The sequence below is a fragment of the Erythrolamprus reginae genome, chromosome Z (assembly GCF_031021105.1).
Source record: "Erythrolamprus reginae isolate rEryReg1 chromosome Z, rEryReg1.hap1, whole genome shotgun sequence".
Taxonomy (NCBI): Eukaryota; Metazoa; Chordata; class Lepidosauria; order Squamata; family Dipsadidae; genus Erythrolamprus; species Erythrolamprus reginae.
Genome location: NC_091963.1, coordinates 90,797,614 through 90,813,167, shown reverse-complemented (window position 1 = coordinate 90,813,167; position 15,554 = coordinate 90,797,614). Strand labels below are relative to the sequence as shown.

The 15,554-nt window shown below is 39.7% G+C and overlaps 1 protein-coding gene across 1 annotated transcript in view; it reads left to right on the top strand.

Moving 5' to 3' along the window:
• The window catches only part of VSTM2A (V-set and transmembrane domain containing 2A), a 34,495-nt gene extending 19,386 nt beyond the window's left edge, over nt 1-15,109 (top strand). Inside the window, exon 5 of the mRNA XM_070727055.1 lies at nt 15,033-15,109. Within this exon, the coding sequence (XP_070583156.1) occupies nt 15,033-15,109 (77 nt within the window). The remainder of the gene's footprint in view (nt 1-15,032) is intronic.
• Nucleotides 15,110-15,554: the final 445 nt, after the last annotated feature.

Sequence of the window (15,554 nt, the reverse complement as noted above, 5' to 3'; positions counted from 1 at the left end):
ATACACACTTCTCTGTTTATAATATTCCAAAATGCAAAGCTTCCTTGGAAGATAATATATTTGTCTAAAATATTAAGTACATTCATAAATCGGTAGCTGCATTTGAAATTAAATATATGAAACTTGCTATGATCAAAGCTATGAAATGGTGAAAATTTTAAGCAGATTTTTAAATTTTCATCTTTGTAGGCAGAAAAACATAATCAAACCTTGTACTGGAATATAATCCTAGAAAGTAGAGGGATGGAGGATCTCACACAGAAACACTCCCCAATTCATGCCCACCCCCACTCCTGCTTAGAGTTACTATAATTGTAATTTCTGCCAGTACCATCTTAATAATAATAATAATATTATAATAATAAACTCTATTATTATTAATAATAATAATAATAATAATAATAATAATAATAATAATAATAATAATCTCTATTATTCTGAGACTTTGGAATTCCAATGAACTAGAGAAATCAATGGAATCCTGTCCTTTCCCTAATCTTGTCCTCAGAATCTTCCTCTGACAACCCCTTGAGTTCTACCTTCTTATGTTTTCTTTAAAAAGAAAAAAAGAATTCACATTTTCTTCTTCTGAGAGAATGACAGAGATGTTTCTCATGTTTATGTGACCAACAATCTTTCTTTCTGGTATGAAATATCAATTCCGTATCAATCCCTAATTAGTGAGTAGATTAGCACTTGGGAATTTCAGAAGCCATCCGGTTAGTTACACCATATTCAAAATCAAATTGAATTCTGTTGCTCAGGATTTGCTTGATATTTTTTCCCAAATATGTACATGGTATTTGCCATTAAATTGACTGCTTTGGCTGCCAATCAGTTTCCAGACACAATTCAAAGTGTTGATTATGACCTATAAAGCTCTACATCAGTGTTTTTCAACTAGTGTGCCGTGGCACACTAGTGTGCCATGAGACATGGTCAGGTGTGCTGCAAAGAAGGAAGCTCATCTTCCGGTCTCACAACTTTTTGCTGAGGGCGCGAAGAGCAAAAAGTTGCAAGACCGGAAGATGAGCTTCCTTCTTCGCGCATTCCAAGTTTTCCGGCAGCTGCAGTGCCCTGCGTGGCTGGAGCTTCCCTGGTGGCTGCAGCAGCTGAGCTTTGGGGCCCGGCGAGGGGGCACCGGCAGCGGGAGTGGGAGGGCGCTGCAGCAGCAGCAGCAGGCAGCAGCTGCAGGGCGGCAGCTGCAAGCGGTCGGCAACCATAGTCCACACCGGCAACAGCGGCATTGTTGATGAACTTTTCTTTTCTTTTACATACACTGAGAGCACATGCACCAAAACAAATTCCTTTTGTGTCCAATCACATTTGGGCAATAAAATTCTATTGTATTGCTAACAAATATCACTTAAAGTATCAGTTAAAGTAAAGTATTTTTTATTATAACTACATTAATACAAGTTTCTACTACATTAAATACATAATGGTGATGCTTCTGTTAGAAGCAAACTCAAAAGAAAAAGAAAAATGTTCAAGGAAATTTTAAGTACAGCAGAACTATTAATGGAAATTATTTTCAGAAACAGTATGGAAAAAATGAAGCTGAAGATTTCACAGAAAATGGCACTGGAGAATTCCATCAAATGGGGCGAAAAGAGTGCTTAAGCCATGAGATAATATAAATGCTAAGTATGGTTGTCAACTAATCAAGCTCTTTAAATTCTTATGCTGATAAGAGCATTCTCCTCCTACATTTAGAAAAGGAAGTACTCAGGAGAGTAGAAGAGTGGATATAATTAAGCTATTAAAAGAAACTCCAACATTTCTGCAAATAATAAGAAGAATACATAATAACTGGGTTTTATTCATCTCTACATTCTTGATCTCTCAGACACAAAATTAATGCGAAGATCACTTTTTGGATTGCCAGCACAGCTATACTATACAGTTCCTTTCTAGAACAAGTAATTCTTATATGGATCAATATGACACTGGTTACAGAGATTTCTTAAGACAAATATAGTTATCTTCCTCTTAAATGTCTATTTTCTTTGGCCATGCTACTGCTAAAACCCATTTACAGGTTATCTTTGACTTCATTGAAAGATTGTTCAAAATTACAATGGCACTAAAAATATGAATTAAGACTGTTTTGCATATTTACAACTGTTGCAGCATTGCAGCAGAGGCGGAATAACAACGCAGACACAGAGCTGGATTTAAAACTGGGTCATTTTTATTAATTAAATTAAAATTAATTTAATGCAACCTTACATGGACCCGCAGAGGTCAACTGAAATACTTCCGGGGCAGAAATGACGTAATAAAAACTTCCGGGGCAACATAGGGCGTAGCTCCATGCTGATCCAGGTGAAGGGGCCGTGCCCTCACCTGGATCCCAGCCATGCCATGCATGTGGGAGGTCTCGCCGTCCAATCCCTGAAAGGGGATTGGAATGGGCGAGACCCAGAGGCAGGTTCTCCCCAATTGCTCAGGCCGATTTAAAAGGCACCATGAGCCCTTGGAGAGAGTCTGCCAATCATCCCTAAAGATGCCCAACGGAGAACACGCAGTTTCTAAACACTTCCCAATTTCTGCCCCTAACCTGTCAACCCAATGACCAGAGGTAAGCCAATTAGAACTAATCGGGGAGCGAAGCACCCCCTAACCATCTGTCCTGTACCGCAGTGTGGAATAGGCAAAAAAACGGTCGCAGAAAATACTGAGACTGCCAAAAAACCCTATTCGTCCCCCTAAGGGCGACCCTTGTAGCACACTGAAAGATAGGGAGGGAGGGTGTTTGCCTGCTCATTGTCCGGGGCGAAAAGGAGGCCCCGAGCCTGCACAGCCCTTTATATAGGGCTGGCAGGCTCCGACCTGGCAACGTCATCGGCAAGCGCCGATGACAAGGCATGGCCGGGATCTCGCAAAATCTCGTGAGATCCCGGCCACTCAAAATGGCGGCTGAGGCCGAGGGCCACGTTTCCCTGGCCCTGTCGCAAATCTTGGCCGGCGTTAAGTCGCCGGCTGGGCATTCCCATGGTCACATGGTCAAAATTCAGATGTTTAGCAATGGACTCATATCTATAATAGTTGCAATGTCCTAGGGTCATGTAATTCTCTTTTGTGATCGTCTAACAAAGTCTCTCATCAGTCTCATAGGCCCTCCCCCCCCCCTTGGAGTCTCTCTCAGTCCCTCCTATAATTAATTCAGATTTCATTTCAGTTGAATTTTCTTAAAAACCCTTATAACATTCTATATAACATAAAAGCATAAGCCTGGAAACTTGGAGGCCTATTAGACCAATTCTCCCTTCAATTCAATAGGTTAGATACACTTAGCTCCTTCAAAGGTTAATAATATAATTTAGTCTCCCCACCCTTTATCTTTATTGCTCTTCTCTACACACTTTCTAAGGTTTCAAAATCTTTTTGAATCATGGTGACTGGAATAAACTAAAATTATGGAACTATGTAGAAATTAATATAGTAGCATTATTATGACTATTTCTTTATAGAATCAGACCTAAAAATGTAGAAGGATATGAAATTACACTATGTACTTACACTATTTATTCAACAGGAATAAATAGTTGCTGCAATTATCTTGCTGCTACCAAGTTAGGGAAACAATAGGTCTACTAATGAGAGAAAATGGCAAAAAAAAAATGACAGGTAGCACAGAAAAAGTAACTTAATTCCTTCTTTGCTTCTAATTTTATAGAAAAGGAAGAAATAACCCAACCTGTCAAAAGCAGCACAGAGGGAGGCAGAACAAGTGCACAAGTCAAAAATAGACAAGCATATAGTAAGAGAATATCTATCCACTTTGAATGAGTACAAATGAACTGGACCAGATGATTTGCATCCCAGGATTCTGAAAGAACTAACAAATTGTTATTTTGGAATCACTGAATGTAATCTTTCAAAGCTTCTATAGCAAAGATGTACTGGTGTGATACCAATGCACAAAAAGTGGGAAATGGATCCAGAAGATTATGTGCCAATCAGCTCGACATCAACACCAGGCAATAATAAGCTGAAAGATTAGTGAACACCTAGAAATGTACCAAGAGATTACGAAATGCCAGTATGGGTTTGCTAACAAACAGATAATGTTAGACAAACTTTATATTCTTCTTTGGCAAAGTGACCAAATTAGCAGACTGGCAAAATGCTGCAGCTAACTTGCCATGATTATTTCACCATGGCCAACTTGCTTTAGTCATCTTTCCATGGCCAATTTGCTGCAATTATCTTGCTGCTGCCAATTCACTGTGGGATAATTTGCTGTGGCCTATAATATATGGAAGAGCTCACTGTGAACAATTCTATACGGAATAACTCAATGCAATAAATATTATCTGCCACTGTTTCAACAAATTTATTTCTAGTGACAAAGATGAAAACAATGTAGAAGAAACAGTGGAATATAACATTTATAATATTGAGTTATCTCATATGGATTGTCTCATAACAAGATGTCCCACAGTGAGATGTAAAAGGGAAGATGGCCATGGTGAGCCATGTGGACAGTTTTCCTAGATCTGTTGTGGACATAGTATACTGGAACTTCAATAACAGTTACTATCAGTTGCAAAAGGCAGCTTTATTTGGAAATGTCATCACAAGGTTGTTTACATCGTATGATGATATCTATAATACCATCAAACATTCGCACCTGCCTCTCTCTTTTGCCGGATTCACTTGTACACAATTCGGCAGAGTCACTTCTGCAGCCTGGAATAGGGCTGCAATGGAGGCTCTAGACCAAATTGCACCTTTGTGACCTCTCTCTGGCAACAGACCCTGGAGGTCTCCTTGGTTCACTGAGGAGCTCCAGGGAATGAAATGCCAGAAGAGATGTCTAGAGAAGTGTTGGAGGAAGACCAGATCTGAATCTAACCAAACACTTGTAAAAGCTCATATTAAGATTTACAAAGTGGTGATCAGTTTGAGTAGACATGCATACAATGTCGGACTGATTGCATCTGCAGAATCTCGCCCGGCTGCCCTGTTCAGGATGACTCACTCCCTCCTTAATCAGGGGGGAGTTGGGGAACCCTTGCAGGGTAGTGCCAGGGCTTTTAATAAGTTTTTTGCAGATAAAATCGCTCTGATCTGGACTGACCTCGACTCCAATTGAAGTGCAGAGTCGGTTGACAATGAGTCAGTTGAGGTGACAGGAGCCAATCTTAGTCCACTGTTTGGAGCAAGTTTGACCTGGTGACACCTGATGAAGTGCACAGCCATTGGAGCTGTGAGTTCCACCACCTGTTTGCTGGATGTGTTTCCCTCCTGGCTGGTCTCGGCCAGCAGGGAGGTGACACAGAGCTGGGTCCAGGAGATTACCAACGCTTCTTTGAGAGAGAAGTCCTTTCCGGCTCCATACAAGGAGGCACTTGTGCACCCCCTCCTCAAGAAGCCTTCCCTGGACCCGGCCATATTTAACAACTATTGTCCTGTCTCTAACCTCCCCTTTATGGGGAAGGTTGTTGAGAAGGTGGTGTCGCTCCAGCTCCAATGGTCCTTGGAAGAAGTTGATTATCTAGGCCCTTGGCAGTTAGGATTCAGACCCGGTAACTGCTTTAGTCACACTGATGGATGATCTCTGGTGGGCCTGGGACAGAGGTTTATCCTCTGTCCTGGCACTTCTAGACCTCTCAGCAGCTTTTGATACCATTGATCATGGTATCCTTCTGCACCGACTAGAGGGGTTGGGAGTGGGAGGCACTGTTTTACAGTGGTTCTCCTCCTATCTCTCTGGTTGGTCGCAGTCGGTGTTAGCAGGGGGTCAGAGATGGACTCCTAGGTCCCAAGGTCCTCTCCCTTCTGCGATTTAATATCTACATGAAACAGCTGGGTGAGATCATCCAAGGGCATGGGGTGAGTTACCATCAGTACGCTGATGACACTTAGCTGTACATCTCCATCTCATGTCCACTCAGCGAAGCAGTGGGAGTAATGTGCCTGTGTCTAGAGGCTGTCAGGGCCTGGATGGGTGCCAACAGGCTCAGACTCAATCCAGACAAGATGGAGTGGCTGTGGGTACTGCCTCCCAAGGACACATCCATCTGTCCATCCATCACCCTGGGGGGAAATTATTGACCCCCTCAGAGAGGGTTCGCAACTTGGACATCCTCCTCCATCCACAGCTAACATTAGAGCACCACCTTTTGGCTGTGGCAAGCCTTCTCTGTGGGAGGGCCGGCCCTCTGGAATCAGCTCTCCCCGGAGATTCGTACTGCCCCCACCCTCCTCGCCTTCCAAAAGAGTTTTAAAACTCATCTTTTCCACCAGGCCTGGGGTTCCTTAGGTCTTCCCCCCTGACCAATGTTTGATGTTTAGTTTGATTGTTGAATGAATGGTATTGATAGGTTTTTTTAAAATTAGAATTTTAAAGATTGTTTTTTAACATTTTATTAATTGGATGGTTATTACTGTTTCTTGTTTTTCTGTACATGCTGTGAGCCGCTTCGAGTCCTCGGAGAGGGGCAGCATACAAATCCAATTAAATCTGAAATCTCAAGTCCCTTGGAAAGGACTAAAAAGATAGATAAACATGCCAAATCCATTATCAACATCTGGCTGATTGTGTGAAAACCATAATGATAATCTTGACCACCCCACCCCCCCAAATTTTGACATGGTGGTAGGGCTTATGTGCTTTGAAGATGATGAGAACTGTGCCAGCGGTTCACCCATACTAGACAGGTCTAAGACAAAGATTTGTTTTTCCTATTAAAAAAATAAAGAAAATTACAGAAATCTATATTGGCTCAGTCACTGTTTGGTTAACAAGGAGCACATTAGATGCTGGCATTCCTGGACATCTGCTGAAAAAAGATGGTTGGCTGAGCAACTGGAAGAAAAGATGTTTACTCACCACAAGCATAAAGTTAGTTTACATCTCGCTGTAATATTTAACACTATCAAACATCCAACTCTGCCTATTCCAGGTCCTTGGAATGGATACAATAAGTAAACAAAAAGGCCAAATTCAATCTAAACACCTGGATGACTATGTAACAAAATAATAAAAGGAGGAAGTAAAATAAAAGTAAAATAAAAAAGGAATAAATAATACTATAATCACATTCTAGTAGATAGAACTGCAAGAATTCAGTATTCAGCAGAATAATAGCACAGGAGGGAAATCTGTGCTTATGTCTAATTGTCTTGCCATACAATTTCCTATAGTACAGGGATGTCAAACTTGATTTCATTGAAGGCCACATCAGAGTTGTGTTTGACCAGGGTGTACCTGGCTAGGGTGGGCATGACCAGCTTGATGTCACTCAGGTTGAAGGTGTCTGTGGTGGCCCAAGCACTCTGTCAGTGAAAACGGGCTCCCCAGCTTTATTTTCAGCCACAACAGCCTTGTGCCACCCTCTGCCAATGTAAACTGAGTTCGGGTTTTTCACTGGCAGAGGGCAACATAAGGCTGTCGCAGGTGTAAACGGAGCCTGGGAGGGACGCATTTTTGTTGGCAGAGGCTCTGTGGGCCCATCCTTTGCTTTTTTTAAGGGCAGCCCTGTGGGCCAGATCTAAACACCCCATGGGCCTTGAGTTTGACACCCCTGCTATAGTTGCATCCCAAGGAAAGAAATAAAACAGTTTATTCCAGGAATATAAAGTGTTTGCAGATATATTCTCAGCTCTGCTTCTGTCCTGTAGATCTTCTGAGGTAGAAGATCTGAGGTAGAAGATCTTTAGTAATCTTGACTATCCATTGGAATCTGTACCTGTCCCATTTGGTTACTATATCAAACCAGACGGTTATAGAAGTACAAATAATAGACTCAATAATACCTCTATAAAACTGTATCAGTGGCTCCTGGGACAGTTTGAACTTTGTACATTGAGGCAAGAAGAACTCTTCTGTTGTGCCTTTTTAATGATGATTCTGATCTTAAGTGTCCAATTCAAATTGTGGGAGATTATAGAATTCAAAAACTTGAAGGACTCTACTGCTGATACCCTTCTATTGAATATAGTAAGAGGTGGTAGAATAGAAGGATTCCTCCTAAAAGTTATCATCATCATCTCTACAGTTTTAATCATATTCAACTCTAGATTATTACAGCTGCATCACAGAACCAGTTGTTCAACTTCCCATCTCTATGCAGATTTATCATACTCACAAATTAGGGCAATAGCTGCTGTACCTTCTGTGAACATTTGCATGTTAACAGAAGATGCCCTTGAGGTATAGTTATTCTTACAAAGGGAGAAGAGGAATGGAGAGAGCATAATAGCACTGAAAGGTCTTTGTGCTAATTGCCCAAGTACTGATGTAATTTTCTTTAACTTCACCTGCTGCTTCCTATCTGTCAAAAAGCTGATTATCCACCTAGAAATATGAACAAGCACAGAGAGCTGAATCAGTGTAGACTGAAGAATTTCTGAAATGATAGTAAATGTTGAACGGAACTCCACAAAAAGTATGCATAGGTTCCTGAGCATTCGAGAAATTTTAGGAAGTAGTGCAACGTCATATTGATAGCATCTACTGCCATCTATTTGTTCAATAGGTAAAGTGCAAGGAGTCTTGCATCTCCATGGATCTGTAACTGTAGATCCATGACGAGTTTCAGATGGACCAGTTCTTAAAAATCTTCATGATTATGTATGTCAGAGCAACTGACACATGTAACTGTTTTATTTATTTATTTATTTATTTTTTATTTATTTATTTAGTCCAATACATAATACACATTGAAGAGAATAGATATGTAGTAATATAACTAAAGAAATGAATTGAAGAAAAGATATAAAAGTATAGGTGAACAAATTTGAAAGGAAGAAAAGATAAATGAGATAAGGAGAGACAATTGGACAAGGGACGGAAGGCACACTGGTGCACTTATGCACGCCCCTTACTGACCTCTAAGGACCCTGGAGAGGTCAATCATGGATAGTCTAAGGGAAAAATGTTGGGAGCTAGGGGTTGACACTACTGAGTCAGGTAATGAGTTCCATGCTTCGACAACTCGGTTGCTGAAGTCATATTTTTTACAGTCAAGTTTGGAGCGGTTAATATTAAGTTTGAGTCTGTTGCGTGCTCTTGTGTTGTTGTGATTGAAGCTGAAGTAGTCATTGACAGGTAGAACGTTGCAGCATATGATCTTGTGGGCAATACTTAGACTGTGTTTTAGGCGTCGTAGTTCTAAGATTTCAAGACCAAGGATTGATAGTCTGCTTTCGTAGGGTATTCTGTTTCAAGTGGAGGAGTGAAGGGCTCTTCTGGTGAAGTATCTTTGGACATTTTCAAGGGTGTTGATGTCCGAGATGTGGTATGGGTTCCAGACAGATGAACTGTATTCAAGGATGGGTCTGGCAAAAGTTTTGTAGGCTCTGGTGAGTAGTGTGAAATTGCCAGAGCAGAAGCTACGTAGGATCAGGTTAACAACTCTAGAAGCCTTTTTGGTGATATTGTTGCAGTGGGCTTTGGCACTTAGATTATTTGATATTAGTATTCCAAGGTCTTTTACTGAGTGGGAGTTGGCTGTGAGATTTTGTTTATTCAGTTTATATATGAGGTTCAGATTCTTTTTACCGATGTGGAGGGTAGAACATTTGCTGGTTGATATTTGAAGTTGCCATGTGTTAGACCAATCTGAGACAAAGTCGAGGTCTTTTTGGAGAGTAGATGTGTTGTCTGTGGTGTTGAAAAGTTTTACATCGTTGGCGAAAAGAACACAGTTGCTTGTAATTTGATTGCAAAGGTCATTGATGTAGAGAATGAATAAAGTAGGTCCTAGTACGCTGCCTTGGGGAATGCCACTTTTAACTGGGATAGGAGTGGAAATGGCACTTCCAATTTTGACAACCTGTTGCCTGTTTGACAGGAATGCAGTAATCCAGCTGTGGTGGAATCATGAGATGCCATAGGATTTGAGTTTTAGGAGTAGTTTATCATGGACCACTGAATAGAAGGCTTTGCAAAAGTCAATATAAATTGCATCAATGGATTTTCCTTGATCAAGGTGGGTAGTCCATATGTTTTTGCAGTGAAGTAGTTGAAGGTTGCAGGATAATTTCTTTCTGAATCCAAATTGTTTGTTAGAGAGTAGGTTATTAGATTCTAAGTAAAGGGTGATTGATTGATTTATAATTGATTCCATTACTTTACATGAGATGCAGCATAGCGAAATAGGTCTGTAGTTGTCAATGAGAGAAGGGTCTCCTTTTTTGAAGATGGGGATGACTACTGCTTTTGACCATAGCTTGTGGAGTGTGCTGGTCGTGAAGGAATTTTGAAAGATGATACTTAGTAGTTCGGCTATAACAGAAGAAAGTTTTTTAGGAAGTATGCGCAAAGACCATCTGGTCCTACTGATAGAGAAGGTTTGAGGTCTCGGATTGCTTTTTCAACAGGTCTATAGTGAAGTCTACTTGGGTTAGGTCGTTGAGATAGTTTGAGGTGTGATTTGTGAAGATGGGGGATGAGCCATTACTGTTAACGAAGACAGAGCCAAAGAAAGAATTGAGGAGATTAGCTTTGGATGGATCATCATGGTATTCTTTGTTGTTGAGTCCAACGAGAGGTGGAATAGGTCTAGAGTTTTGAGTTTGTTGTTGACAAATTTGTAGAAGGCTCGGTTAGATTTGGTGTGAAGGAGATTTTCCTCTTGTTTGCTGTGGTAGTTGAGACATTCTGCTTTTATTTGTTGGCAAATACTTTTGTAGCGTCTTTTGAAGTTGGTTACTTGGCCTTTTTTATTTTTACGCCAGAGAGATCTTTTCTTGGTTTGTAGTTTCCTTATTGAGATAGGTAAGTTATTTTTTGTTTTTCTTCTGGTTGAAGTTAGTGGTACATGTTAGTGATAAGTCTTTAACTTGTAGTAAGAAAGTGTTGTAGAAATCATCAATAGTGTTGCAGTTAGAAAATATAGTTTGCAAGTCGAGAATTGAGAGATTGGCATCTATGAGTTTGTAGTTGGCTTTCCTAAAATTGTACTTAGATGACATATTATACAGGTGAAAGTTATCCTGGTGTAGATTGAGATTGAAATTAATCATACTATGATCACTGTTGGAAAAATGTTCTTTTACATGCAGACCATAGATTGCGCTTTTGCTATTACAGAATATGAGGTCAAGACAGCTGTTAAGTCTAGTATTGCTTAAGGTAGTGTGGATTGGTTCCATGCTGCATTCATTTAAGGTCCAGTTAATGTGAGGTAGGTTGAGGTCACCAAGGAAGATAATGGGGTAAGGGCAGGAGGTTGCCCATGTTAACAGTGAGGTTAATTTGGTTTCATGAGTGATGTTGGAGTCAGGAGCTCTGTAGCATAGTAGGAAGTGAAGTGTGGTATTGAGGGAGAGATCACATATAATGGTTTCTGGGAGGATAAGATCATGTGCAACTTGGATGTTTTTTAAATTGAGTGATTTTTTATAGAATATAGCTACACCGCCTCCTCTGCGGGATTCACGGTCAGATCGAAGGACAAGGTAGTTACTTGATGTGATGATGGAGTCAGGATAGGATGTATTTAGCCATGTTTCACAGACAAAGATCAAATCAAATAAGTTGGTGTCTAGAAGGAGAAGGAATTCAGACAACTTGTTAATTATACTTCTTGCATTGATTAGTTTACATTTGAGAATGAGTTTGGCTTCTGTTGGGGGTTTCTTAGGAACAGGGATGTAAAGATGGAAGGTCAGTTGTTCAGTTTAGGTTTTCAAGCAAGAGGGAGTCATTCCATTTGGGCTTGGAGCTTTTCTGACTTTTTTATCTATGAAATAGACCTTGCACATCTTTTTCTGAGATCACTAGAAGTGGGGGGACGGGGGCGGGGGCAGCAGGATGAAGATAGATGTAGAGAGTGGTTACCTGGCTTAACAACAGTAACTGAGAAAGAAAGATCTAGGTGTCCTGGTAGAACACTACTTAAATATGTATTAGTGTGCTACTGCTGCTTAAAAAAAGCCAAAACAGTGCTGGCCTGCATCAACAGAGGGAAAGCATTAAAATCACAACAAGTATGATTTTATACTGTACTAGTGAGGCTACACTTGGAATACTGGGTCCAGTTCTGGTCACCATGATACAAAAAATATGTAGAGACTCTGTACAGAGAAGAATATCAACAAAGATAAAGGGTCTGGAGGCTAAATCTTATAATAAACTATTTAAAAGGACCTAGGTATGTTTAAGCTATCAAAGAGAAAGGGGATACAATAGCTGCCATCTAGTTATTATGGGGATGTTATGGGGGATTAGTGGGGCTGTTATACCAAAGAGGGAATTGATTTATTCTCCAAATCACCAGAGAGCAACACAAGAAGTAATGGAAGCTTTGGGAAGAGAATTTCAGTCTAAAAATAAAGAATGGCATGGCATGGTGTGGAATGATGTGGCGTGGCATGGCTATTTTAAAAATAGAAGTTCATCTATTTGAGCAAAGATTAGCATATTTTTCGGAGTATAAGATGCACCTTAGTTTTGGGGGAGGAAAATAGGGAAAAGAATCTGCTTACCAGGTATTTATCTGGCTAGCGTCCTTAATCTGATCAGCTTCAGCACATTATTTTCTCTCCTGGTTAAGGGGTTAAAAAAAAACTTTATTCTGAGACAGTAACAATGAAAGAGTTTTGAAGCCAGTAAGAGCTGGGAACATCATTAGCAACTGGAAAGAAACAGTCGGAACAAGTAGCAAAGACTTAGGGCTTGGAAAACATTCTTTTTCACAGAGAATAACAATGAAAGAGCTTGCAAGCCAGTAAGAGCTGGGAACATTAACATTAACAGTAACACTTGATTAGGGCTGGAACAAGTAAAGCAATGCGGGGGGAACCCTACCAAAACAGGGTTTGGAAAACATTCCCCACAGAGAGTAATAATGAAAGAGCTTGTAAGTGGGTAAGAGCTGGGAACACCATTAGCACATGGTTAGGGCTGGAAAGAAACGTTTGGAGCAAGTTAGACCAATGGGGGGGGGAAACGTAGGGCTTGGAAAACACTCTCCGTACAGAGTAACAATGAAAAAGCTTGGGAACATTAATAGCACCTGGTTAGGGCTAGAAATAAACATTTAGAGCAAGTAAAGCAATGAAAAAAACACCCTACAAAGACAGGGTTTGGAAAACATTCTTCTTCTCAGAGAGTAACAATGAAAGAGCTTGCAAGCCAGTAAAAGCTGGGAACATTGTTAGCATCTGGTTAGGGCTGGAAAGAAACTTCTTTTGAGTAAGTTAGAATAATGGAGTAATGGGGGGGGGGGAACCTGCAAAGATTTAGGGCTTGGAAAACATTATTCACAGAGAGAAACAATGAAAGAGTCTACAAGATAAGAGATGGGAAGATCTTTAGCAGCTAGTTAGGGCTGAAAAGAAAAGGCTACATTCAGAGTATAAGGTGCACCCTAATTATCAGCCTCTTTTAGAGACGGAAAAAGGTGCATCTTATACACTGAAAAATACGATAGTTAAAAGCAGAAGTGAAGGGGAGATTTGCTTGCCCATGTTCCTGCGCCTTTGTACTGTAATATGCTTCCTCTCTTGCCCCTCTTTGTCCTTCTTTTGTTCATCTGCTTCTTTGTTTCTGCTGGGATGAAAGAGATAATTACCATTCCCTCAGTCAGAATTTCCTCCACATTTGAAAAGAAGGGAGGAATAGTTCTAGATAGATTTTTGTTATTTAAAGCCCATTGTTTAATATTCAAAAGTTCAATTCTTGAATATGAAATTTTCAGAGAGTCACAGAAAATAATAGAAAACTTCAAAATTACAAGAGAGCATTTCACCAAAGCTGCTATCTGCGTCACCATCTTGAGGGAAAGAGAAGTTTTCTGACAGTGAGAACACTTAATCAGTGGAATAACTTTCTTCCCAGAGTTGTAGCTCCTCCTTCACTGGTGGTTTTCAAAAAATAAACTGGACAATAATTTAATCGGCATGATATAAGATTCTCCTGCCTTAAGCAGGGCGTTGAACTGGAAGACCTTAAAGGTTCCCTTCAGCCTATGATTCTATATTCTATGCATTCCTTGCGCTTGATTTTACAGATCTTGCAGTCTTCTAAGTACTGTACTTGAAACATCGTCATATGTTCAGTTCAGTTGAACTTGAGTGAGCACTCTTGGCAGATTGTTTTTCAGAGTATGGAGAGGACCTATAGTGCTAGGAGTATGCACAGCATTAAGAATAACATGTCACTCCATACACTTCAGAATATCTTTCATAATATGTACATGATTGAATAATATTGATCAACCCTTAGGGCTTGGGAATAGTTTTGCAACAGACATTCTTTCAGAAACAGAAGGGTCCTGGTCCTATTTGAGTTAGGAATGAATTTTCATTGTTTTCATTATGTCTCACAATATGGTTGTTTAGTCTGTGGTTCATCGTATCTCACCAGTCTGCCATAACTTCATATGCACATGTGTGCAACATTACACAGGCCAATTTTTGTGATGTGTCACCTAATCTGCAATAGATTTATAAATATTTATGAACAGAGATACCTTTAAACATTCTCTAAAAAATCTCAATACACTATTGTCTTTTAAAAATAGACATTTTAATTTTAGATTGCACAACTGGTCTCCCAGCAAACTGAAAACAGCCTGCTACTCATATATGTTGACCCATGAGGGTTGGAATTATCCTCTGCTCATAGCTTGCTTTGAGGCATAAAGTTCACTTTGTAAAGCTATTATTGGGATGTGGGGATAAATAACAGTTTGAGAATGTATTCGTAATGCTCTTTTTCCATATGGTTAGATTATATTGTTACGGGAGAAAACATACAAAGCAATAATAATAATAATAATAATAATAATAATAATAATAATAATAATAATAATAATTTATTAGATTTGTATGCCGCCCCTCTCCGAAGACTCGGGGCGGCTCACAACAAAAATTACAAAGCAAAGCACCTTGTGGGACTGAAATCCTTTGTATGTGTTGTTATTTACAGTGCATGCCAAGAAAGTCATGGGTACAAGAGCCAAGCTGACGAACTAATTAAAATATATGAATGTATATGTTTAAACAGCCTTATAAAGGAGCATTGGAAATCTGCAAGATGAGCGAATATCTTATAACTTCTTCCGCAGGTGCGAAGATAGCTACAAGCCATGGACTTTCTGTTCTGCTTCTTGTTTATGGCTTTGTGAAGGGTGCTTTGCTTTGATCTAAAAAGTGCTGACTTTTTCCAATATCACTTTCTCTTCTTAAAGCAAAGAAAAAAATTGCTTGTAAATTCTGTGGAGCAGACAGCAAAGCTGACCCTAACTTCCAACCACCTCCCTGCACCCAATGTACTCTAAATCACTACACAATGGAGCACCTTCTTCAGAAAATGCATACAAAATCAATAAATAAAATATACTTTTTAAAAGAAAGAGATAGAGAGAGAGGAAACTAATATCAAGTTTCTTCCCTTCTTTTTCTTTTCCTTTTTTCTCTCTTTTTCATTTTTTTCTGTATCCTTTTTAAGGGGAATTGGCACACTGTAAAAATATTGTTCAATGTGGCAATGTACTATTTTTCAGTACTTTTTTTCTTTTCTTGACTAAAATTAATGAAAATACTGAATTCCCTCAATTCTTCAGCTGTTATTTACATTTTATTTTTAT